Consider the following 25,938-nt stretch of genomic DNA (forward strand, 5'->3'; position numbering starts at 1 on the left):
TTAAGGGAGAAGGGTCTATGTATGTTACCAAAGCGCTTAGAGACCAAATACAATAGGTTCCCTCAAAGTTTGCAGATCCAAGCCCTTACCTATCTTGGGTCTATACCCTCAAGGCTTATGGGTAGCTAATCCCCACCCTAACTTGAGACTTAACCTATTGCTTGGATTTAGACTGCCCCTCTTTGGAAATCTCATTCCCATCTTCTTAAATATTGACAGTAATAACATGATTTATGTTGATTTTAAGATCAGAAATGTAAGCAATCAGAGAAGCAACACAATGAACAATGAACACAGTATTTTACCCTGGGAAAACCCTCCTACTTGAGGGAGAAAAACCCAGGAAAAATATATATCATATATATATATATATATATACATCAGATGAATAAGAGCAGAAATCTGCTTTACAATCAGACCCTTCTCAAGGGCGAACTTGATACAATAAATGAGGAGAATCTCTATTTAATACAACTGAGTATAAAACTCCTGGCAATCTGATCTGCTACTCAAGGATGGCCATCTGCTGCTGAAAGATCGAACTGCTTCTTGAAGATGTGAATGAAGATGAGAATTATTGATTATAGAATGAAATAACATCACCTTGTGTATATATCAGCCTAGGTGACCCTTCATCTAGGTCGGCCCTTTTGATAAATAGCAAATAAAGATATGATTTGTAATAAGGCCAACTTGCCTTAATTATCATTTATTATTTTAACTAACAATTTAGACTATAAGTATCCTAATTTCTTATGTATTATAGATATATATATGAAATTAAGTATGACTGTCATACATATTGCAGTCCATAATAATATTACTATTAATTCTGCATAAGAACATTATCGGGCTTCATATATTAAGCATACTTATTAAACACATCCCCATGCACACCACCAAGAACAAGGATGTTACTTCCTATAACTTAATAATAGTTCTGATCTGATTTAATCCATGGTGATGTTTCTAATTCCTTTCCTTTATATCTCTCAATGTGAGGGAGAGGTCACACCTTTTCATCATGCATGCCCTTTGGCAAGAGACACACCCTTTCACCATTAGCACCTTTTGAAAGAGTGCAACTCTTCATTATTTCTGCCCTTTGAAAGGGACATAACCTTTCATAATCAGATCTGCACTTCTTTAATAAATCAGATGTGCACTTCTGATTTTCAAATTATGCCTCTCTCAAATGAGGTCCTCTTCTCCCTTTTATATCTCATTGTTGAGGGAGTCACAACTTTTCCTTCCATGTCTTTTGACCATTCATTAACTTAATTAAATTTTAATTAATTATATATAATTATATTCTTTTATATTTTAATTTAATTTTTAATATTTAAATTTTATTATTATTATTTATTGCTAAACTCTATTTCAAAGTGGGGACATTACAAGGCACACACTAGCTCACCTTACCCTAGCATAGGTTAGCTCGAAAAGGATGTCATCACACTCCTCTCAACCCCTATTTACACTAGTGGGCCCTCCAGCAAGGAAGGGTCGACACTAGGGAAAATACAAACATAACAGAACATCATAGGAGCTACTACTATGAAACATAACAACCCAACTTATGGATTTATACATAACACAAAAAAAAAAAAATCTCAAGAAGGGTATACGTGGGCAATTTCCCATTTGGCACCTACATCTCCTATACCTCCAATGGGTTACCCTATAACATGTACCAACAGTATTAACATCACGATTATTGGTTGCACGCATGCCACAACATATGAAGACTCTACAAGTATACTAGTTTACTCCACAATATTGAACACACACATTTAGCAATATTTGTTTTCTATTGGAAGAGTGTAAAACCAATATTTACTCTACTCACTCACATTTATTCATGCATCCTACACTGTTATGGTTTTGACATTGATCAATAATTGCCCGTTTTTGCTATGTTTTACTTAGTTTGTTCATTACTATAGGAATAGGCCAACTTCAACATATAAGAAGAGAGAATTATTTCAATGTTTAACTCTACTTGTTTTCTATGTCTATACTAAGTTTTCCAATCTTGACAACGATAGTTTTATTAAATCCTAGATTTAAGAAGGTAAGGGGGTCACTACTTTTCCTTTTTCCAATAATTACTAATGTTTCATTAAAAGAATGCACTTTAAGTTCCATCTTTGAAAGAAAAAGATAATCTACCCTCAAATGATAATATTGATTACCTCTAATTCTTATTATTGGAATAAAATAATGCATTGAATAAAATAAAAGATAAGTTTTCACTTTCTACTTTCCCTAACAATTCATTATAGATATCACTTATAAGAAAGAAAAACATGTAACATTAATGCAATTTAATAGACTTGACTATTTTTAAGTAACTTCTAACTCTTGTTCAATATCCTAAGTAATACATTACCAAAATACAAGGCAACTCCACATTAATTACATAATTACAAGGACATATGTCTAAAATTCATCCAATGAAAAATCTTTTAAAGTCCTAAAATTCAATTAAATTACACATTTAGATACATAACACCTTAATTCATGGATTGAGAAAATTTACATTTAATGGGAAATGATTGAAAATGAACTAGCACATTGATAAAGCGCTATCCAACCGGTAGATCCAACCGTGGGTGAATGAAATTATCCATCCCTCGGGGAAGTTAGGATGGCCAACGGGGAGGAAGGCAACAAGTAACAAAGCAGGGAGGAAGGGAGGTTATTGTCGGCCCCACATAAATGAAGTCAATGAACAAACAATCCAATGCTATAATTCCCTCCCACCCGGGCTCCATCGACACCATCGACTAGCTATCAATCCAATAATGAAAGCATGCTCGAACCGGGAAGCTTCGGGAGAAGCCTACTGCCTGAGCCTAGGGGTGAAGCAACTATCCAACCATCGATGGTTCATGCTACTTAGATCACTCCCTACACATTTAGATACATAACACCTTAATTCATTGGATTGAGAAAATTTACATTTAATGTGAAATGATTGAAATTGAACTAGCACATTGATAGTACCTATATATAAATAAATTATTTAAATATAAGTCTCCATTCATGTTCTATGAGTAGCTATTCCATTTCACTTAATCCTATTCTAACACGATAATACCCATGATTCTATTATGATAACAAGGAAGCTAGAACCTTTACCTCAATCTGAGTTCTTTTGTTGCATTTGGTCTTAAATGGGGTTTTCTAGAAGAACATTACACCCTACTACATCCATATCCAACAAAATGCATAGACATACCGAAGCTTTAATATATTTAGACATGTTAGTGTCTGTTTTATCATCTACCAAACATTAGAATAAAGTACCCAAAGATAATTTATTCTCTCTTGAAAAATCACTGCTTATGCTAAGATTGCTAGAAGATCATATGGCGATTCCAAGGTTTCTTTAGTCAGGTCTTGATGTGTGGATAAGCTCAATGGGCATTGTGATTTGCTGGTAATACACAAGGGGACTTACGCTTGAACAAATTGTCAACAACTTTGGGACTCAGATGAATTTGTCAATTAAAGCTCTCTCTTTTTCTTTCTTTTTGGGATTTTTGGGGTTTAAGACTTTCAAAAAAGGACAAAAGGGATAAAGGTTGAGAATTCTACTCTAATCCTATGAATTCCAGAGACGGTATTGATTCGGTGAACTCAATAAACCACACTTTGATTCACCTCACTTAAGACAACTACACAAAGTGGATGCAATCTTCGAGGGATGTGCTTATGATTGGAAGTTTAAGCATACACAAAATGGAAAGTTCAGACTAACTTTGCACAGTGAATGAAAATCATCCATTCACCAAAAGTATGAGCAAAGATACACCATAAACCGATACTTATCAGATCTTTCATTCATCTAACAATGTAAAATAAATTCTAACTAACGTGTTGAAGAAATTGAAAACCTTGCTTAATCACTCAAACAATAGGGATTACAAAGCTTTAAGAGAAAGCACACATGTAATATATTATTTTAAAAATGACCTTCATGCAACAATATTTCAAAAACCTCACACTCTCCAAATGAGAGGAGGCAACCTTATATAGTAGTCTTGAAATTATGAACGATCGAGATCGAACAGTGATCAATGGCTCAGATTAAAAGTTCAAAACCCTAATTAGGGTTTCCCCAAACTCTAACAGTTAAAATGAATAAGGAGACAAGTGGCGCAACTGCTATTCTCACTGAGGTGAGTGTCCAGTTTCTCTTTTTGTAGATTCGATGTACCTGGACACAAGAAGTCGCACCTCCTCTATGGTGACACTTGGCAAGTTGCTAATTTGGAGGTCGACCATGTCCACATCATCAATACAGGTGGCGAGAGTGTCTTCCCAGTTAGTTGCTTGTGCCAGGAAATTTTCACCTATGCATATGAAGCTTGAAATTCTGGAGAGATCCTTCCTAAGAATCAGCCCTGAAACTTTGAAGAAGTTTCCTTGAACTTTGGCCCTCAAATTCTCTGCACGTAGATGCTTTTCTTGCACCTCATCCTGCTGCAATATCTCAGCTGCCACAAAGAAGAGCTTGTCTTGAATATCTCTGATGGTCTTTTCAATCTCCGAACACTTAACCTCAGATTTTTTCAAAGATTCAACCCTTGCAAAGTACCAAGTGCTGAAATCATATAGGTCACCGGGCTGGATGACTTTTCTGTCTATAAGATCCTGTTGAGAAAGTCCTTTGATTATTTTCAGATATGGAATGATTCTACTCTGAATATCCTTAATATCTTCCCAAGCTTCAACTATGTCTTGAATTTTGCTCAATAAGGAAGATGTGGAGTCATGTGCTGATATTAGGTTCTCAATGAGTATGTCAGCATGTTCTGAGGCATTAGCAGTCCATCCTGTAGCTTCTTTGAAAGTTGTCTTCATGTCCTCGTAATCCTTTAATGATTCTTGCGGAAGAGGTATGGGCGGAGCAACAGGTACCTCCTCCCGATCTATAGGTTTTGTCAAATGCTGAACATACTTCTTCCATTGTTCATTTTCAGCTTCAACTTTCTTCCTCTTTTCAACTTCTTTGTTCAATCTCGCCTTGAGAGTGTTGTAAGAGTCAAAATCCCGGACCTCTTGGGCCTTAGTAGGCTTACCCAAGTTCACGGTAGTAATCACATAATCCTGAGGAGTGATGTCATCCTAGGTCTTCCCTACCTTAGGTACTGCTACCTGAATTGTCCTGCATCCTGCACTATCTCTCTGAATCAAGGAGAATCTCTTGGTTGGCTTGGGCGGCTTCATCTTGCTGGATTTATCTAACTCAGCCAAAAGTTCAGCTATATTATCTATATGGTGCACCTCAAGAACTTTGGCTTTCATTCTTTCTCTCAACCAATGAGGAATGGTTGACTGCTCCATGCCACTCTCATCAAAATTACCTTCTATCTCCTTCGGTCCAGTGACTATTCCATCCAAGAATTCTCCTGGCTGCTCCAAGTTCTCAACTTCGATAACCTCAGCCACTTTGGGTTCTTGTCCTGGCTCCTGAAATGGGAACTGAACTGGTTCCTCCATGATCTCCTCAATGACAGGAGAAGGAATTCTCATTTCTTGTTCTTTTATCTCAACATCTTGCTCTTGCTCATCAATTATCATTCTCAGTGGTGTGGTAGAGGAAGCACTTATGGTTGAGTGACCTTTTCTTGATTGCCGTGGTCTGCCTACATCTACCTCTCCATCGACCTTCTTTCCTTTTGCCCTCAATGAATTTTCAGTGGGCTCTTTTCTTTTCCTTGATCCCACACTTTCGAGGTTCCTGTGGCCATTGGACGTTACACCATGATTCGAAGACATAGATTCATCTGTCCCCATAAGATCATATGTGAAAGTAACATTCTTCGCCTTAAATTCCTTTGTCTTTTGAGCTGCCCACCATTTGAAATACTCAATTATTGGCCTCATAAGATCTCCAAGGTTAGACCTCTCAACATTTGACCAATCAATAGGGACAAGGGGCTCGTTTTTCAAGACGACATAGTGCGGTTGCTCATACTCACTGTCCTCCTTAAGCTGGTCCGCTACCCAGAATATTTCAGAAACTCTGATTAAATTTAGTGGAATTTTAGACCACAACCTCTTTATGTTGAAGCTGTCAACAACATTGGCCCAATAATCTTCTAAGTCTGGCCTATGCTCGAATTTCACTTCATTTACTTTCCCCATTTTATGAAAAGGGTCAAAACGACTCCTTGCTTGGTACTGGAAAAATGGGTACCACTAAATCTCCTTATCAACAAATGCAGCAGCCTGGGATGGACATGTTTCTAACCCATTCCCAATGGTAAGCGAAGATGCTCCTGTCTTCTGCTTCTTCCTCTTGACACTCATAAAATTTTCTAATTGCCGTACTACCTCGAGTAGTACCATCCTGTTCGTGGGAAACATAGGCAATTTGTATGGCTGTCCCGAGAATCCCTGAATCCTCAGATAAGTGAACCTGGCGTATTGGATAAACCAATATCCAAATCTACTAATGAAGTCCATCGACTCTTGAGAGTCGCTGATGGATGCCTCCTTGAAGGGTTATGGTGATATGCATTAGGAATGCATCGTTAACTCTCTTCAGGTGGAACTTTTCTTCTAAGTGCAGCTAGGGATAGCAGTCATAAACAAGAAACTGGTTCTCCTTGTTCCCGATAGCATCTCTACATACAAGACCTCTGTACCTATATGTTTTGGCCAAAGAATAGAACAAGTAGAAACTCATGTAGAAAGTCCTATTCTTTTCCAAATTTCTCAATTGATCATCAAGGTTATCACTAATGATCCTTGCCCAATTAATCATCTTCACTCCAACGGTGACCTCATGGATAAAGTAGATTCATGGTTCAAAAGGAGCACCTTGCTGGCTTCCCATAACCCTGTTCAATAGGACGATGAGGTCTCCATAATCTTCCTTGAAGTATGCCCGTACAAGGAGTTTGGGTATTTTAGAACTTCCTTTCCTTGGATTTTCCAACCATTGATGGTTGATGTTAGCTTCATATTCCTCTATGTGATCCCTCTGCAATTGTGTCGCCTCATCCCTGGTTATGTAAACAGTTTTGTGGTACTCGGGGATACAGAATGCCTCTCTGATAGCCACTTCTCCGATGTTCGCTAGGATTCTGCCATCAGGAGCTACTATTTCTCTACTTGCTGGGTTGTAATGCTTGGAGCATTCTGCTTCTAACTCAGTACACTGCATCGCTGGAAGGAAACCAGCAGCTTGTACGATTCCATTGTTCATCATCCTTTGCGCGATTGCGGTAGGTAGTTGAGCGCCTGTGCCATACATTCTCTTCTTAAAATTCCCGGAGGTCGATGTGACCTAAGTTTGTGTCACCAACTTGCTTCCATTTAGAATTCATCTTCGATTCCGGAGGGGAATCTTTGTCTACTAGAAACTTCATTTTGCGTGATGTCCCCGCTTCGAAGGTCATCCAAATCTGCACAAGAAACAAATACTTAAGTTATAATCTGCATTTTAGGTGCAATTTCAGAATTTGGATGCTAAGTAATTTATAGTTTACTCTCTTCTCAACACTTAGCCTTGAAAATTGGATTTTCAAATACTTTGATATTCTGAAAATCTTAAGAAAATCATCAAACTCAAGGAGTTTATAGTCTGATTTTAACTTCAAAATCAGAATTTGGAAAAATTTAAGTTCATTCAAACTCCTTGAAATATATTCTAACTTGTTTAAAGGCAGAAAATGAGAAAGAAAGAAAGGAAATCTGCTAAATTTATTCTTTCTCCTCAAACTTTGAGGAAAAACTTGGGTTCAAAACCCAATTTCCTGCTTTCAAAACTAATTTTCACCTTCGAAGAAAGAAGAAGAATGAGAAAAGAAGCTGCTTGGAGGATGAAAAATCAGATGTTAATCAGAAAATTAATGAATTTGTCTTCCAAACAGTCAAGGTCCCTCCAAAATCTGTGTGCAAACTTGTGAAAAATGGTTGAAAATCTCAGACTTATAATTGAAATCCTTCTTGAAATCCCTTCCAACCTGCAAAAACTCTTAAAAATTCTCTCAAAATGTCCTTCTCCTGCAGAAAACTTCTCTCAAAAACTCTCTCAACTTGCTCTTGAAAGTTCGAACTTCATATGAGGAAATGAAAGAATGAAAGGCATTTGTATTGGAGTTCGAATTCTTCATTTTGAAACTCAGTAAATCTTCCAAAATTTGTTTCTATTTCATCCTTGTCCTTCGAATTCGCAAAGAATGTTTCTAATTTGGTCTTCAGTGAACTTGTCATCGCTTAAGCAAGTTCGAACTTCATCTTGCCTTTCGAATGCAAGTTTCCAAATTCATTTTCAGTCCATAATTCGAAGTGGATCTTCAAATCTTCAAATCCAAAAACTTTCTATTTTGGTCTTAGTTCGAACTTCTTCTTCAAATCTCGCTAACCTCATCTTGGAATATTCCTTTGTTTTCAAATTTAGCAATTATCTCATGACGGCGGACTTCTTTGTTTTGATTCTCCTTGCTAAGGCGGACTTTGCTAGACTTCAGGAACCACAACCTTGACCAAGGGCGGACTTTGCTCAACTTGTGATCAATGAGGGCGGACTTAGATGATTTCATGCACCAAAGAGGGCAGAGTTTATCAAACTTGTGCACCATTCCTTATGTCCATGGGGCGGACTTCATCTCTTTCATGCACACCACATTCTCCAAGGGCAGACTTTGTTAGCTTCATGCACTGAATGATATGCCTTAGGGCGGACTTGGCTAAACTTATGCTCTTTCCCCATCATCTATAGGGCTGACTTGGCCTGATGTATGACCCTTTGGAGGGCGGACTTGCTTACTTCCATGGTACCTAGCCTCTTATCTAAGGTGCACTTTATCAAGTTTGATGCTCTTTACATAGGGCAGACTTCAACATTTGCTTGCACCTTCAACTTCATGGTAGGGCAGACTTCTTCAAGTTGATGACCCACCTCACCTTTTCCAAGGCGGACTTGGTGGATCTCAGGAACCACATCCTTAACCAAGGGCGGACTTCATCATTGTCAGGAACCCCTTCATCATGTTCAAGGCAGACTTCCTGGATTCCACAACCTTGACCAAGGGCGGACTTGATCAACATCAGGAGGGCGAACTTTATGAACTTCAGGAACCACATGATCTAAACTTGAAATCTCCATAACTTGTGCAATTTTCACCGGATCGCCTTGAAATTTGAAAATTGCGCTTCAATCATTCACTGAATTCCTCGGGATCCCTAAAATTTAGGAGATTAGCTTTTTGGGTCAAAACTTGGATTTTAGGAGGAATTTGTCGATCATTTCAGTGCATCTCATTGTGAATAGTACAAACCCTAGATCCACTTTTTAAAAATAGAAAAAGCAAAGTTCCCTAAAAATAGGAAAAACTTTCTAAAAATAGCCATTTCGGGGAGCGTGCTCAAAATGCCAAAAAATAGGAAAAAGCAAAAAGCAAAACTTTCTAAAAATAGAAAGTTGTCCAAATTAGCTCAAATCAATTGCGATCTTCATCCTTTGGGCTTTCTAGACACAATGACGACGTCTAGACTCTGTTCTGACCATGGTTTGCACACACTGACTCATAATGTTCAAAACTCAGGTTGTTCAAAACTGACAAACTTGATGCGAGAGGTCACAAGGGACTAACAAAAACCCTAGAAAGAAGGAAAAAGGGAGGTTCCCCATTTGCAATGGGGTGATGTGTGAAAAGGTCACAATAGTACATAATTGTCTACCCAAACATAGGTTACTAGAATTCCAAGAACAAACGATGAAATAATCTTTTGAAAACACTATTTGAATAGGAATTCCTATAGAGATGACATGCATGACTCCATTACCATTGGAACTATGAGGTTAAGGAATAGGGTAGAAGTTTCCCTATTACACAAAACTAAAGTTGTCTTAATATGGTATTGTTGACTTGAAATGTGCTCCATTAATTATACCTTTTCCTAAGATAGTTCCAGCAATATCAAGAGGTATGCTCAAGAACATCGGGTAAGAGTTATATGTTCCCTTACATCCATCACTAATCTACAAGAGATGCTTACTCACGTTTAGATAAATCTCTTTATCTACTATCCAACTAAACCTTTCCTCTTTGTGTTCAAGGCTAGGATAAATAAGAGAACCAAAACTTATGGTCTATAACTATTTCTAGAGACGAGAACATAATTTTTTTTACCACCCATTATGTCTACTAAGGTTGTACAATTAGTTTTCCATTATTAGTTTGGATTAAGCTAATTTAAGTTAAAATCTACTTTTACCCCTTCGTAAAACAAGTACAAGCTCCAACTATAAGGTAAATTTTTTATGGGGCATTAGTTTCTAGCATATAATTACCCAAGGGTTTTCTTTTAATTTATCTAATCCATGGTTGATGAAGCATACACATTTTTCCCCAACGTGGTAACTAGGACCAATTCTATTCCTAGAGTTCCCAGTGTTAAAACTTGTGCCTTGATACTTAATGTCATGCCCATTCCTAAACAATAAATCCTCAAGTTCTCCAATATGTGAAAAAAAGGGAAAATAAAGGTTAAACAAGGCAAGCCATATATTTTAATACTAACAAGACTCCTTAAGGAGTTATAATAGTTTTACTACATCCCAAAACCCCTTCATTACCTCTCTATCCTCATATGGAACCCTCTTATTGGTCACTCGGGTATTATGCCATTTAGGATTTAAGGCATAGGCAACACAATGAAGGGGTGTGTTAAGCTTGTTCCATCTTCCATGTAACTTTAAATCTATCAAAGGATATAAAGAAAGATATCTAGCATCTGTTATTTTTTGGACTCTTTCACACATGGAATCTATTTCTTCATAAATTTCTCCCAAACATGGCTTGTTTGCTTCTACAAATTTAATTATCTCACATAGAGGCCTAATAAAGTCCACAACAAATCTAACATTAGCCCAAAAACGATCATCAAGGACCAAATCTCTCACCTCAACTCCAATATCTAATGTAGATTGTCTCCAAGCTGCCCATGCATCACTAACTACGGTGGAACACAAAGCTCCGTTGACTTCACAAAGGTGGTCAAGGAGAATAAAATAAGATGCAAACCTTGTATCAACAGGTTTCAAAAGTTCCACCTTGGCATTTGTGTGGTGGTGGTTACATATGAACATTTCTATTTTTCTGCCCTTCTCTATGAGATTTGAAATCTGTTGAAACACGCCAATATCCTCGAGTGCATAATTCAATGAATGCACACAACATGGTGTCCAAAATATATGCTTGTACTTCTTTTGCACCTTCAAACTTGTTGCTTTACAAACAGGCCTAGCATCAATAATAACTTTGACTACATGTGATACCCCACCTCCTCAATGCTGTCACACAGCTGGTTATGGAAAAAATCTGCATTTGTTTTTGCTCTGAATAGTCGATTGCCTTCAAAAAATAAGGCCCTTTGCTGCATGTTACCATGACATTAAGTAGTCGACGATTTCTAGTGTCTGTCCACCCATCCATCACTATACTGCATCCTTTTGTAGCCCACACTCTTTTGATTGGTGCAGTTTGTTGTTCTAATCGAATTTTTTTTTTATCAATTAGAATAATGCGAAGTTTTTCAGACCCAGGTGGTTTATACCCAGCTGGTCCACCATTGATAGCTTGGACCATCTCTCCAAAAAAAGGCGAGCGAGCAACATCAAATAGAGTTCCATTTGCATAAAAGGAACGTGCAATTGCTGTATCAACTGCTTCTCGATCTTGCACATCAAAAAGTCTTTCAATGGGGTTTGAGCTGCCAAAATGTGGTTTCTTGTGAGAATGTTGTGGTGTTACATCTCTTGAGGACACATCTATCTTTGCTGTCCCTCTATTCTGATTAGGAGTTGCAGCAGTTGTCCCTGTCGTTGAAACATGAGAGGAGCTAACATTATGTACTTTCCCATCAGCCCTTTCTTGATCCCTCACAGCATCATGATGTTCTACCTCATTTGTACAAGGTTCAACACCTTTTCCAGGGATGTGAAGGAAATGACCGCTCACCCTTGTGTAAGTACCTTGCCATTGCATTGGACAAAGCTTACATTTCATTGTGGCTGTTCCACCTGTACCTATTTGCCCCGGAACACGATCACAATATTTCCACAATGGGTACAAGGCTTGTCTTCCCCTGCCTGACATTCTACACGGAAAAATAAAAAACATCACGAGGTGTACTTGAACTTGTTTCAGTTTGCACAAAATGGATTTGTTGAAATTTGAAAAAACCTGCAAGCATGGCATTCTATGAGACCAAACAGTGAAGTTGTGAACACAGTTCACATGTCTTGTGAACGCCTCAGCCTTCCACATTTTTTATGCATCTCTGGCTCTACAAACACATGACTAAATTACTAATCAGTGTGCCCTGAGAATGCTTCCACATACTGCATACATGTCTACCAGTATAGCTGCACACAACAACTGTGCTGGTAGACCTATATGCAAAATGTGGAAGCATTCTCAGGGCACGTTGACTGTCCATGTCAAGGGTCAGAGTCTCAGACAACCGCACTGGCATTCACTTGCCTTGTGAATGCTTCCATGTTTTGCATACGTGTTTGCCAGTGCAGTTGTATGCAACTGCATACAAGTGCACTGGCAGACATGTGTGCAAAACGTGGAAGCATTCACATCAATTGCATTGGCAGACATGTATGCAAAACGTGGAAGCATTCACAAGGCAAGTGTTCACTTTCCATGTGAATGCTTCCACGTTTTGCATACAAGTCTCAATTCTTTTTAAAATGACGCGGTCTCATCGAATGAATGCAAATGTAAACACTAAACTAACTTGGTCACAGTTCACTTGCCTTGTGAATGCTTCAACGTTTTGCATACAAGTCTCAAAAAAATTTAAAAAGATGTGGTCTCATCAAATGAATGCAAATGTAAACACCAAACTAACCTGGTCACAGTCTTAGGGCACGCTTTGCAGTCGTTTCACTCTGCTAGGGCGTCTTTGATGCTTCAAACAGCGAATAAACAAATAAAACAATGTTTTCGTTTTGTTTTTATGTCTTTTAGTTGCCTTCTTCCCAAGGAGACCTGCGGGAGGTTCTTGTAAACTCAACCGGAGATGGGGAAATGGCGGGAGACGCCATTCTGAAGTCTCTGGCCGAAATTGCAGACTCCAGGTGCGTGTAAAGACTCGGAGACACGTCTCTGTCTCCAAGATGCGTCTCCCAGTTGCACTGGTTTAAGTATTTTAAACAAGATCATGATGATTTAATTAGAATTTAAAAAGTACTGTTAAATAGACACCTTTCTTACCAAAAGTATTTCTGGGAATGGCAGTTTACTCTGGGCATTTGAATTATGTCCAAAATTACATGTAAATATAGTGATTCGTAAACTAGAATGGTTAGACCATACGCTAGTTCCCAACTATTGAACAGAAATAGATGTTTGACCAAGTTTTAGTGTATATCTACTTCTAATCACAATGTAATTTTCCTCATATCTCTAAAACCTATTGCAATAATCATAACAGAACCATTTTACATATCGTTTAAGATTTTAGGTTACAGAAAATTATTATGTTGAGGTTGCAGTAGAACAAGTAAATAACGAAGATTTAGAGAGAGCATGTCTATTTAAGTGACTGCAGAAAGCTGAAGACATCTAAAGAGCTGACTAGGCGGGATCCCAAAGATCCGCAGACAGGTTCTGGAGGGTTCTATTGGATGACAGTTCCTAGGGTCTTGCTTTGTGCTCTCATATCCTGATGTCCCGCATTCAAGTCCCTTTGGGGCACTAGTTTCCACTTAGTGTGCTAGTGTCCTTTACAAATGACTGCTTCAAAGTGTTTTGAAGTGCTTTGGGGCTATTTCGCCTAGGGCGTTTTCAATAGTGTTGATATTGAAGCTTGGAGCTGGCTTAGTGTAGACGTGGGAGAGAGTGGTGTGTGCAAGCTCAATGGAGGTTCTACTGGTCTGGAGTGTCCATTGCTTCTAGCTGAAGTGTATGTGGCTATGGGTGCATGTGTTCCTTCCTATGGCCTAGATTCTTGGTTTATTTTCCACAAGAAATCCATTAGTGCCATTATCATAAGCTTTTGAATTTATGTATTTTGCACCACAAATGTGACAATTATCTAAGAGAAAGGTGTATTGGGTTCATTAATGTAATAGTTAACTAAAATCATAAGATATAGATAGCAGATTACTTGCTTTAGTTCACTGTAATTACAGGGTGCATGCATTGGCTATATGGTCATGAGGAATGGCATGCTACTTTGTAACAGTTTATGTGTGTTGGGAAGAAAACATCTGTAGAAAAACCTTGATTGTAAACAAATGATAATTATGTTGTTGTGGATCTCATATTTGAGCTGCACACAAAGAGTTAGATGCAATATTAAACCCAGACTCAAATAGCAAAGCATACTTGTGATAGAGCAATAATGGAGGCAAGGAACAACAAGAAACCTGCATTAAACCATCCATTATGAAGGCTAAGCATGCTCACCACACGGAGGTGGCAAATGTGAAGAGCATGCTCACATTTGTGAGCATGGAATGTGGATGAGTCAAGATTAAAGGATGAGGTGGAGGGCTAAGGTTCCTCCAAGTTACAATGCTCACACATGTGGGAGCAAGGAGTGGGATGAGTCAAGCATGCTCACACATGTGGGAGCATGGAGTGAGACGAGTCCAGCATGCTCACAAGTATGAGCATGGAATTGGTTGAAGACACGTGAGGAAAGGAGGGGTCAAAATTTTGATCATTGTTTTTGAATTAGATGGTTGAGATTAAGAGGACAAAGTCCTTTGTCTATTAGTGATGATGTGGCTTATTTAATTAGAAAAAAATGTTACGAGAGGATTAATTAGCCTATTAATTGATTAGTGGGTTAGAGGAATTGGGAGCTAAGGTTAATTGATTAAGTTGATTTGATTAATTGACCTTAGAGGAACACAGGAATTAAATCGCGATTTGAATGGTGAACTGCTGGGATAATTAATTAAATAATAGTTAATTTAATTAATTTATGGTAAATTAGTACAAAAAATTAGAAATGAATTTGGATGTCTGCAGTTAATAATATGAAGGTGACGATGTTGCTGGTTTTATTGAAAGAATCTATGCATGCATGCGTTGTGTTAAAAAATCTCAAACAGAGGCTTTTAGAATCACAACATTGGGACATCTTAGACAAATCACCACTACTAGGGAGTCCCTAAGTTATTACTTTGAATTTTACAAATTCATTTTAAGTTGGTCATTAGGTCTCATAGTGTTGTTGGCTTGCAAGAACCAACTAATTAGCTTTTGCCTAAGTTCACAATCAGCCATTTTTTATTGAAAGATTGGTTTGGAGTTTATATTGGATGGGGTTTTGTGTTTTCTTTTGATTTACTTTGGAGCTGATTAACCTATGCAATCTAGTTAAGTCCCGCTAATGTGTTTTTTGGACACCTCTAACACAGAATAAAATACCAAAAGTATTCTATCCTCTCTTGATCAAAATCTTCATGGATGCTGAATTATATGATCAACCAAGATGATTCCAAGGTTATGATCAACCAAGATGATTCCAAGGTTTCTATAGTCAGGTCTTGATGTGTGGATAGCTTAATTGGTTGATGTGATTGCTGGTAATCCAAGAGGACTTACGTTGAATGTTGAATGTTGAATGCTTGAATATTGCTGGAATGTGGAATTCTACTTGATTTGAAAAAAAAGAGAAAAAGGATGATGGGTTGTGAGAATTAATCTAATCCTAGGAATGTAAGAAACTATGGACAATCTTCGGTGAAACTCAACTAAGCCAAACTTTGACATGCAAGCAACATCTCCACGAAGCTAGTGCAATCTCCTATGGTAAGCATAAGATGTTCAAATCACTACCAACTACATAGACACCATCAAGACGATGCATATCAATGAAGAAATAGCAATTGAAGTGAAGCTTGGCTAAGATGGATCCAGTTGACTATGCAAGGCAAGTCTACAATCAGCAAATTGCTAGTAGTATGGATATACAAATTTCACTGTTGATCATGCACAAAGTTCTTTCATTCATCTAATTATCATTATCTAACATGAAGATCCAACAAGAAACTATGAACAAGAAACTATGCAATTGTAGAAGAAACAACACATTCCACCATAACTTCATTGAAAAGGAAGTTTATTTACAACTTTGGCAACAATTTCTGCTTTCTCTTCCTAATCTACTCTAACTATTTGCTTGCTATCTAATGCTTATTAACTTGCTATTAAACTATTCTTGAACTACCAACTATTAAACTATTAACCCTTACAAATGAAAGAGTAGAGCCTTATATAGTGCTCTTATTACAATGAGGGGCCATGATCGAATTATAATCAATGGCCAAGATCGACAGATAGAAACCTTTATTAGAGTTTATTACACCCATTACAAAGCTTTTCATGCTTGACCAATAATAAATTTACAATAAATTGGGACACATGTCTGTTTAAATAATTGACCAATGAATGGCGAGGGTAGGTACATTGAGGTTTGTGCCCATGTAGAAGTTGTCTCCTTGATGGATGAGTTAGGTACATCGAATTTGGACGCCTTGGCTTGAAGTGATGTGATTGGATAAGACTTGGCGCCACCTCAACTTGCTTGATCTTTGTAACTCATCGCAGGTGTGTGGTTGAATGAGGCATATCTCTTGATACTTAGCATTATCCAAGCTTGATCAAATTGCATTGATGTTTAGCTTTGTTGGCTATTCTGGCAATGGCTCTTGGATTTCCAAAGGAAATTCAAGATTGTGAAAGTTCTCACTTTTTAGCTCGTGCACTCTCATGCCTTGCTCTTGTGGTTCTTGTGAAATCTTCCCTGCAGTTATGCTGTCGTTCTCTTGCATTGTCCAATCTTCCTTGTCTTTGGTTCGATCATACTGATGTTGATGTGTGAGTTCTCATCTCCTTCAAGTGATGGGGTTCCTTCTTCTTTGCCTCGAACTTTACTTTGGGTCTTCTCTCATCTACAAAACAAACAAAACAGTGTCAAACATACATGAAAATGAATGAAAATCCACCAATCCACTTTCACAACTCCCACAACTCAAACCCTTGCTACCGTATAAATGAAATTTGAGGCCTGGAAACATGATGTGAAAGAGGCCTTTATGACTGAAAATCCTCTGAAACCTTAACCTGTAGCTGTATCAAGACAAAATGCAGGTCTGATTCCTAATCACAGAACAATCATTTCAAACCTGCAAATGAATATTTATCTCACTGGTAGTCTCAGATCTGCCTTTAATTTGGCAAAATTATCCTTATTTTCCTGGAACTAATAATGGTCTACTGTTCTGATCTATGAATTCGCTGAACCTTTGTTTGTCTTGTTTGATCAAATCGTTGTGTTTTATTAGTCCAAATCGCTGCCTCTGCTGATGGAAATCGCTGTATGCAAAGGATGAAATCACTTTGTGTTTTGATCCAATGAAATGATCAAAACAATCTCTATATAAGGGCTCAAAGGGAAGGTGTGTCCTTTCATCTTCTTAGGCCAACTTGATTGAATTTATTAAATGGTTTGCAATTATTCTTTTTTCTTTTCCTTGAAAGAAGGCCGACTTGATTGCCTTGAAAATTCAAACTTAAATGTCACCTTCATCTTAAGTCAACCTCTTCCTTGAGATTGACATCAAAGCTTCCCCTATCCCTATCGTGGATTTGCATGGTGGTCAAAGGAAATCGCTTCTAGGTACAGATCAGGCTTTTAAGAAGGCAAAGGAATTGAGGCAAAGGCAGGCCGGGGATTGGGGAGGGCAAAGGAAATAGGTCCTAGGCTAGGCGGGGTATTAGCAAGGGCAAAGGAAATAGCTCAAGGACTGACTGGACTTTCAAGACCCCAAAGCAAATCGAATACTAACTGGCCGAGGATTGGAGATGGCAAAGGAAATGAGTCCCAGCCAGTTCGTGGTTCAAGATGGTCAAAGGAAATAATGCCAAGCCTAATCGTGGATTTTGATAGGCAAAGGAAATCACTCAACTTGATCGTGGATTGCAAGGGTCAAAGGAAATGGTGCCAAGCTTCGACGGTGGCATTGTTAAATTTTTTTCTCTTTTCCTTTTTTTTAATCTCCATTGTAAAGTTTGTGGGCCCAAGTAATGCTACGGTAAAAGAAGTGAGTCAAAGGGATTTGCAATGCCTAAAAAAACTTTTTAAATTTCCATGTTTAAAGTTTGTGGGGCCCAAGATATGGTGCGATAGTGGAAGAGAGTTAAAGCTAATGAGCTGGAAGGAATGTGAGGTATTGTGGGTTGGAAGTGAAGAAAGATGAGATATGAGGGAGGTGGTAAGGAAAGGTGCCATGTGAGGAAAGGGTAGTAAAGGATAGGGAGTTGTGAGGAATACGATGGGGAGTCATAAGGGATAAAGGATGTGGGAGGTATAAGGGGGTAGTGAAATGAGTTAGGATACGTTTGGGAGTAAAGTGGAGCGGGAGGTATGAGGGGTAGTGGAAGGTAAGAAGGGAAGGGGATGGAAATGGAAGGGGTAAGGTAGGAAGGTAGGGAAAGGTAAAGGGAAAGCGTAGGCTAAGGGGAGTAAGGGTAGGAAGATAGAAAGGTAGAGGGTGGAAAGGTATGCTAAGGGAAGTAAAGGGGTAAGGGGTGGGAGATGTGGGTTAGAGGATGTAGGTGTAGGTGAGGGTAAGGGTGAAGTAGAAGGGTAGAAGGGTAGGTGATGAAAGAAGATGGAGGGATAGGGGATGTAGGAAGGTAGGGAGGTAGAGGAAGTGGAAGGATATGGAAGGTAAGGGAGATGGAAGTGGTAGTGGGGTGAAGGTAAAGGTAGGAGATGGGAGTGGAAAGGTAGATGGAGGATAGGAAGGTAGGTGGGATGAAGAGGGAGAGAGATGGAAAGAATGGAAGGGTGAAATGGTGATAGCAAAGGAAATGGAAACGGGAGTGATCGGGTTTGGGCACCCACTAGCAGTGCTGGGAGAAGTGGAAGGGATTATGCCTTGGCTGGGCAAGGGAAGTATTGTCAATACCCCGGTTGCTAATCTAGGCGATCAAAGGAATTTTTTATGCCTTAGCCAAATTTAGCATTTCATCCCTAGTTTTGCACGCAAAAGATGTAAATCATTCATTTTTAAAGTCTTGAAAATTGATTGACCTCACTTAATTAACAGAGAGAGAGACTTGACTTGATTCCCTCCTGGCCACTTGAGAAACTATACCTCTTCAACGCAAAGGCTAATAGCAAAAGACTCTACCACTATCCTAGAAAGCGGAAAAAGGTGGGGGTCCCCATTTGCAATGGCGCGATGTGTGAATATGTCACAAGAAGTCCTTTTCACATCTAGAATGTAACTGATTTGGTTGTTGAAGTACTTTGGTTTGCAAAGAAGCTTGATTTAATTTAGATATTGGGCTTGAAGATCTAATGGGCCCCACAAGATAAGTCGGCTAAGTTTTGTTGAAGTTTGAATTTATCTATGAAAAAATAATTATGAAGTTGGGTCTTAGACTATTAGTGGAAAATCTAATATTAAAGATCACCTTTTGATCTGATATACTCCTTAGAGCCAATCTTTTTATGTATTTAGTTTGCATTGGATTAAAGTTTGATTACCCAAGTTGGTGCAAGGCATAATTTTAGATTTCGCCACTTGCCCATTGAGGTACCAGGTGTTGCTTCCTTGCATCATCCATGATGTTGGAGGTCCTCGATGAGTATTTAATCCTGTTGCATCATCAATTTGCTGAACCCCAATATGACAAGTTGTGTAGGAAGGAACAAACATGAAGCTCTAGGTTATCCAAATAAAATAGAGAATCACATTTGCTATTACACCTCGCCTCTTTTTGCCATTTTTTGTTTCCAAGTGCTTTGATGGTGGAGTTGATTCAATATCAAATTTCTACCTAATTAAATGTACGGTTAGGTTCAAAGACCCACACCATTAGCCCTTTGAACTTTGTTGAATTCCTTGAAGTCAAGTGTCCAACCAAGGTTAAGTTAGTCAAAGTCTTAAGATGAAGTCAACTTGGATTTCAAACCTCACGTTTGCAAGATCAGATTTGTATCCATATTGGCCCAAGTTTGGAACTTGATTTACGATTTGGTTCAATACGCAAGACAAAGCCAATACTGGACTGCAAATGGTTAAATTGTCAGGTTGGTCCAAACTTTGTTTTTTGCTAGATTGAGCTTGATGTACTTTTAAGCCTACCAAATATTTAAGCCCAATATCATTGGTTTACCAAGGATGTAATTATCTAGATGAGAAATTCAATCCACTTGGCAATGGATTAAAATAATTGCAGAATTGTTTTCAACAACAATTTAGCTAGAAATTCCTTGTTTTTTTTAGCCAGGTTAGCAACATGATGACACACGATAGAAGCCCAAGGCATTCATCAAAAAGTTAGATCCCAATATAGCCACCACCTTAGCAGTTGAAGTTTACTGTTGTTGGAATTTAGGTTGAAGTTTTTGGCACCAAGTACTAGGTCTAGGCTTTGGATGGAAGAAAGAAAATTCGCAAGCCATACAAGGCCCCTATCATACAACTGTGTTGAATTATTATTTCTGTCTTTGTTGAAGTCATCCTTGAAGATCTTCCAAATCCAGAGGACCAAGCTCCGTGTTGGAGATTCCTTCCAAAATTTGATGTTGGTGATTTCACTCCTTTGAATTGTAGTTTGTAGTGGATTCTGGGAAAGCAAGTGGGCAAGTGTGTTTGTAGTGTGCATACAAGAAAAAGGTGGGAAATCTAGATGGTACAACTCTTTGAATTGTGTGTGGAGATAAACAAAGGTGAGCGCAAGCAGGGAATCAATTTGAAGAATGAGAGCAAGTAGGATGGGATGTAAATTTTAAGATTTTTGATACGTTGAGCATCTAGACTCTAGAGCCAGAGCTCAATTTCTTTGCCAAATTGAAATGGATCTAAGAGATTTATCAATTTTATTAGGGAAAGTGCCCGCTTTATAGTCTACACCTTATGTTTCTACATTTTGGTGTTCATCTCCATAGATATGTTTTAGGATTCATTTTTGCAATTCCTTGGCATAAACCCATCATTGATATGTTTTGCAATCATGATTGAGCCTTATTTAACCTAAATTGATCTCATAAGTTTAAGATCAAATATCCAAAAAGACACATGTTAAGATGTGATGTAGGTGTCTGGACATAATTTGAAATTCTAAGAGTTTAACCATAAATCTTAGCATGACCGTAAAGCCATTCCAAAAGCCTTCCAATAGTAAAATCAACCGTGAAATGTAAAAAGCCTATTAGGTCATCTAGAGGCTCATTCACGCACATTGTATTCACCCTATACACCATTACCATACTAAGTTTTTGTTCTCAGGAGCTCTTACTAGGTTTTGCATTTTTCCATCATCAAACTACTCTCCTTGTAGAGCTGATCCCCCTCGCTCCTTTATCCCAAACATATTAGTGGCAATTCCTTCTCCCGTCTTATGCTCCATTGCACAAGCACACACCAACAAGGCAATGGGAATTCTTCTAGGGTTTTCGGTAGCTGCAAAACCTTGCACACATCACAAACACCCCAAATAAGATTACACAAATCCAATATTCAAGGCTTTGTTGAAATTTGAAAAATATCAAATAGTGGATTGAGGCAGTCCCATATATAACCAAACTCTTTTTTCCCCTCCCTTTCTAGATTTGCTGAAGTTTGAAGATCAATACCAAGAATTTGAAAGCGAAACATGAGACTTTGAGACATCTAACAAAGTTCTGATTTTTCTGGCAAAAACTAAGACAAACTTAAGTACGAAACTTATTTATGAAAATTTCAAACTTCCTAGTACTTGAATTAGGACAAATTTCAGGTACAGCAAGTCTCTTTCTTTTTATCTATTATTATATTGTATGCACCTGGATTTCCTTCCCATAAATCTGGATTCTTTGCTTGGATAACCCATTTTTCTTCCTTGACCCTCTCAGTATCATCATTTGGATAACCTTCTGAGTTAGCGTTGCCACCTCCAGTCTCATCTTGCTCAGAGCTTTGTTGAAATTCCGAACTTTTGATGCACTTTTGGGTTGTTAGACATAAAAATTTCTGATTGTGATCATGTTTGGAGTTGTAAATGTGATAAAATGTAATGTTAAGAATGTTTCATAATGTGCAAACTTCAAATAGCTGGATGATAGAAAATTGTTATCATCATAATCTTATTTTAACATTTTCAAGTTCTTTCCTCCATGACTCCCCTGTTTCTTGCCTATATGGATTTGCCTTCATGTTTTCATTTGGTATTTGGGTATTCCTAACCGTGTATCTTGATGGACATTTTGCAGGAAGCTTATATGACTCAATCAGATATTGCTGCCACTATGTCAGTGCTGCTTGGTTTTGCACCTTCTGCTTCACTCTCCGTGTCTTCTTCTAAGGTCATATCAGGACTATCAAAGTGTTTTTTGCACAGTTTTATTGCTATTAGCTTTACAGTTTTGTTCTCTTGTGTTTATTTTTCTGATGGATGGACCTGATATACCTTCAGCTAGATGCACTTCTTACACCTAATCCATTCAAACGCCCACATGCTGTTCTTGTGTTGGAAGCTAGAGGAATCAATCAAGGTTGCAAACTGAGGACTTAATATTTTGAGTGTTGCTTGGCCTATTTGCAACAAAAGTTTTTTACAATCTTGAATATAATATTTCTTGTTTTATTGATGCAGAAACATTGAGCGGATTAGACTTCTCAAATTTTGGATTAGAATCATACAGCTACAGACACCTAGTTGCTGAATCTAGTGACACTGCTTTTGACTTTCCGGGTTTGAAATTGACACATACTTTAAAGAAAGCCAATTTCAACTTCGTTTTTGTTTGAAACATAACTGGATTATGAAATTTGTGCCCACTGCCTGATCTGATGTCTCTGTTGATTGGTTATTGTAGAGGATGAGGTTATGCTTGTCTCTTTGAAGGGAGCTTCAGATGATGAAAATGATCTGCATTCTATTGAAAAAGAACTTTCGGATCTTGTAAGTTTCTTAAGCAAGGCTATAGATATCTCTGCTTTCAATTTAATGCTTGTATGATGCAAATGTACATTAGCTGTTGGTTCATATAATATGGTATCCAGGCGCTTTGGCTTGGAGGATTCTACACAGGAGGGCAGCAACCAATGCAAGGAAATCTGAGTATTCCTTTATCTAAGGAGTCTAGTCTGACTCTCAACCTTTTAAAGGTCTGGTTAAATTTCATCTCTAGTCTATTGTAGTGGTAATGTAAGAGATTTGGAAAAGTAAAACCAGCAAAAACAACACTCAAATAGAAAAAAGATTTCCATTATCTGCTTTTGCAATATTTCAAGTGATCAATTTTATATATGAAATGTGTTTTATAGGGAGCAGATCAAATATTTGCAAAAGAACTTGTTTCTCTTTACCAGAACATTAGAAGGGTAGCTGTGATGCATGAAAATCTTGCGGAGAGCTCACTAGATACAGCAGAACTCTTACTGGGCTCTTTTGCAGGTGTTGAGGTATTGAATCATTTATCATTTGTAGTTTGTACTGTCTCTAGAATATGTCCCCTAAAAGGCCATGGATAAATCTACAATATCTCAGTTTGAAACTTTGGAGACGAGCCATATAGGTGATCACCTTTTAATTTTCGTAACATCAACTGTTAATCTAATGGTAACAAAAGAACCTCCATCAATCTGTATGTTGGTTGAATAAGGTCACTAAGGCATTAGTAATGTTGCTGAACAGTTGAATTCTATTTAAGTAATAATCAATTGGTGAATTCTCTTTAATAATCAATTGATAGGGATCAATGACATAACTGAAAATTTCAATCTAATCCATTTTGAATAAATCTGGTTTAAATGAATTTCAATGCAGGCGTTGCAAGAACATTATGGTCACAATAACATCCCTTGTAAAGGACTAGAACTCTTCCTAAATGTGGCAGTGAAACTTTTCAATTCGTTGCAATTATCATATGGTGGTCAGTATGCTTTGAACCTTTGCCTGCCTGTACTGGTGGTCATTGAATTTTTTGCTACCTATGATCTATAGGTTTGCATTCATTTTACTGAACAAATCAGTTAAGTCTGAAATTTAAATAATGTGGCAGGCCAAATTGTTGGGATTGTTGCAATGAACAGTAATGTGGTTCCTTCTTCTGAAGAGATGTTTGATATCAAGTTGACTTCAAGGAATTCCCACTTGTTGAGTGAATTGGATTCTTCCAAACGTTTGCCACCAAATTTTGCAGAAGTTCAAGCAAAACTTATAAGAAAAGCTGTTGCTTGGTCCATGGCGTTTATTCTACTTGTAACAACACTTGTTGGGGTAAGTTCTTGCTCATTTCTCTTGCAGGATATATGTTTTCCTTATTACACATTTTGGGAACAGCTTTTGAGATGTTTAATGTATTTACCATAGAACTATAAATTATTCCATGAGAAGGCAGTAGATTTCAAATTCTATTTTTTGGTTGTCTTTCATGGATGGATGTGTAAGGGTGACTAAACCAATTTGAAAAAATATACTGTGTTATCTATTCTTGCACTCGGTAGATGTTCAAAAACTTTATATAATTGCTATAATATTAATCTTTTATGCTGTTTTGTGCAACAGGTTTACTATCTTTTTAATATGCCTATTACGCGTGATACTCTTCTCTATTCCAACGTCAAACTGGATTAAGTTTTGAAAAATTGGTTAATCAACAGCAGACTATAGTGACTTGGATTATTACTCTGAGTAATTTGCTGCTTAATGGTGCCATTTTGATATATTCTAGATTCATTTTCTTTGGATCTAGTCTTCAGTCTCTTTCAATATCCATATTCTTGTGTAAAATGGTAAATTTTTTTAGAAAGAATAAGTGGAAGGATGTTTCTGAATTGGACGATATCCAATCTTCAATTGTCATGAAGTAATTTCTTACAAGGACATGAAAAATGATATTTATCATCTATTTGCTTATATTAGTTTTTCTTTCGAAGGCAATTGTCAGCTATTCTCTAAGAAAATCCTCAATACCAAATTCTTGTTGGTCATGATACCATCAGTTCCCACCTTTTGTTGTTTGTACGTGTCAATTTCTTCATTGTAGTGTAGAATAGAGTGGTGTTCTCCATCAAAGTGCACTTCTTTTCAATTATATGCTTGTGTAAGAAAACATGAATATCAGGGAACAGACATGGCTAACATATTTTTTATTTGCTTATACATTTTGACATTTCAAACAACATTATCATCTCAAAGTGGCTGAACATTGCAAATACCAAATGCATTTTGACATTTGAAGCATCATTGTCAATTCAAAGTGGCTGAGCGGACATTGCAAATACCAAATTAGCCGGTTTTTCAAAAAGAGCTCAATGTCTTATTTAGGGTTGAGAAATCTCTCTGCAATTGGAAATTAGATGTTAAGACATTTCATGGTCATTTGTGTTTTTTATAGTAAGAATTCTTTCATGCATACATAGACAGGCCTACATGTTAAGAAAGAACAATAACTTTTTGTATGTTTCGTTGCTAATGGGTCCAATTCCACTACAATTTATGCAATATAATCTAATGGTCTATATTTCAATAACCATCGTAAGGTACCTTAGGAGGGTTTATGATTCCCCATTCTTTAATTTTCCCCTGTATGGCTTAGGGGAGAGGGCCCTATGTGTGTGCACCCTAGCTTTGCTCTTTTCAATTACTTATGCGGATATTTCAAATTACTCTCAATTTTGTACAGCAGTTGACCTGTCAAGTCCCCTACTTAAAAAAGTTGTTTTTAAGTCCACATTGTCAAATATGATGCGCATCAGTATGCATCTTTGTGAAGGTGTCCAAAATGGTTCCAAATTGTGATAAGACCGATAGGTGTGCACTAAGTCATGTTTACTTGTGTGCTGATGTGACATGACATGATTGGTTACTTTTTGAATTTGAGATACTTTTTTAGAGATAAGCATTGACATTACATTTTTAGTGCACCACTATTGGG

At 37.6% G+C, this 25,938-nt stretch overlaps 1 protein-coding gene across 1 annotated transcript in view; it reads left to right on the forward strand.

The window, feature by feature from the left end:
* LOC131066299 (uncharacterized) overlaps positions 1-25,009 on the forward strand; it is a 55,667-nt gene extending 30,658 nt beyond the window's left edge. The window contains exons 3-11 of the mRNA XM_058001024.1: positions 22,267-22,359; positions 22,470-22,548; positions 22,650-22,748; positions 22,873-22,958; positions 23,060-23,164; positions 23,324-23,461; positions 23,826-23,931; positions 24,061-24,278; positions 24,567-25,009. Of these exons, the coding sequence (XP_057857007.1) occupies positions 22,267-22,359; positions 22,470-22,548; positions 22,650-22,748; positions 22,873-22,958; positions 23,060-23,164; positions 23,324-23,461; positions 23,826-23,931; positions 24,061-24,278; positions 24,567-24,635 (993 nt within the window). The 3' untranslated portion in view covers positions 24,636-25,009. The remainder of the gene's footprint in view (positions 1-22,266; positions 22,360-22,469; positions 22,549-22,649; positions 22,749-22,872; positions 22,959-23,059; positions 23,165-23,323; positions 23,462-23,825; positions 23,932-24,060; positions 24,279-24,566) is intronic.
* Positions 25,010-25,938: the final 929 nt, after the last annotated feature.

The sequence above is a fragment of the Cryptomeria japonica genome, chromosome 8 (genome assembly GCF_030272615.1).
Source record: "Cryptomeria japonica chromosome 8, Sugi_1.0, whole genome shotgun sequence".
Classification (NCBI taxonomy): Eukaryota; Viridiplantae; Streptophyta; class Pinopsida; order Cupressales; family Cupressaceae; genus Cryptomeria; species Cryptomeria japonica.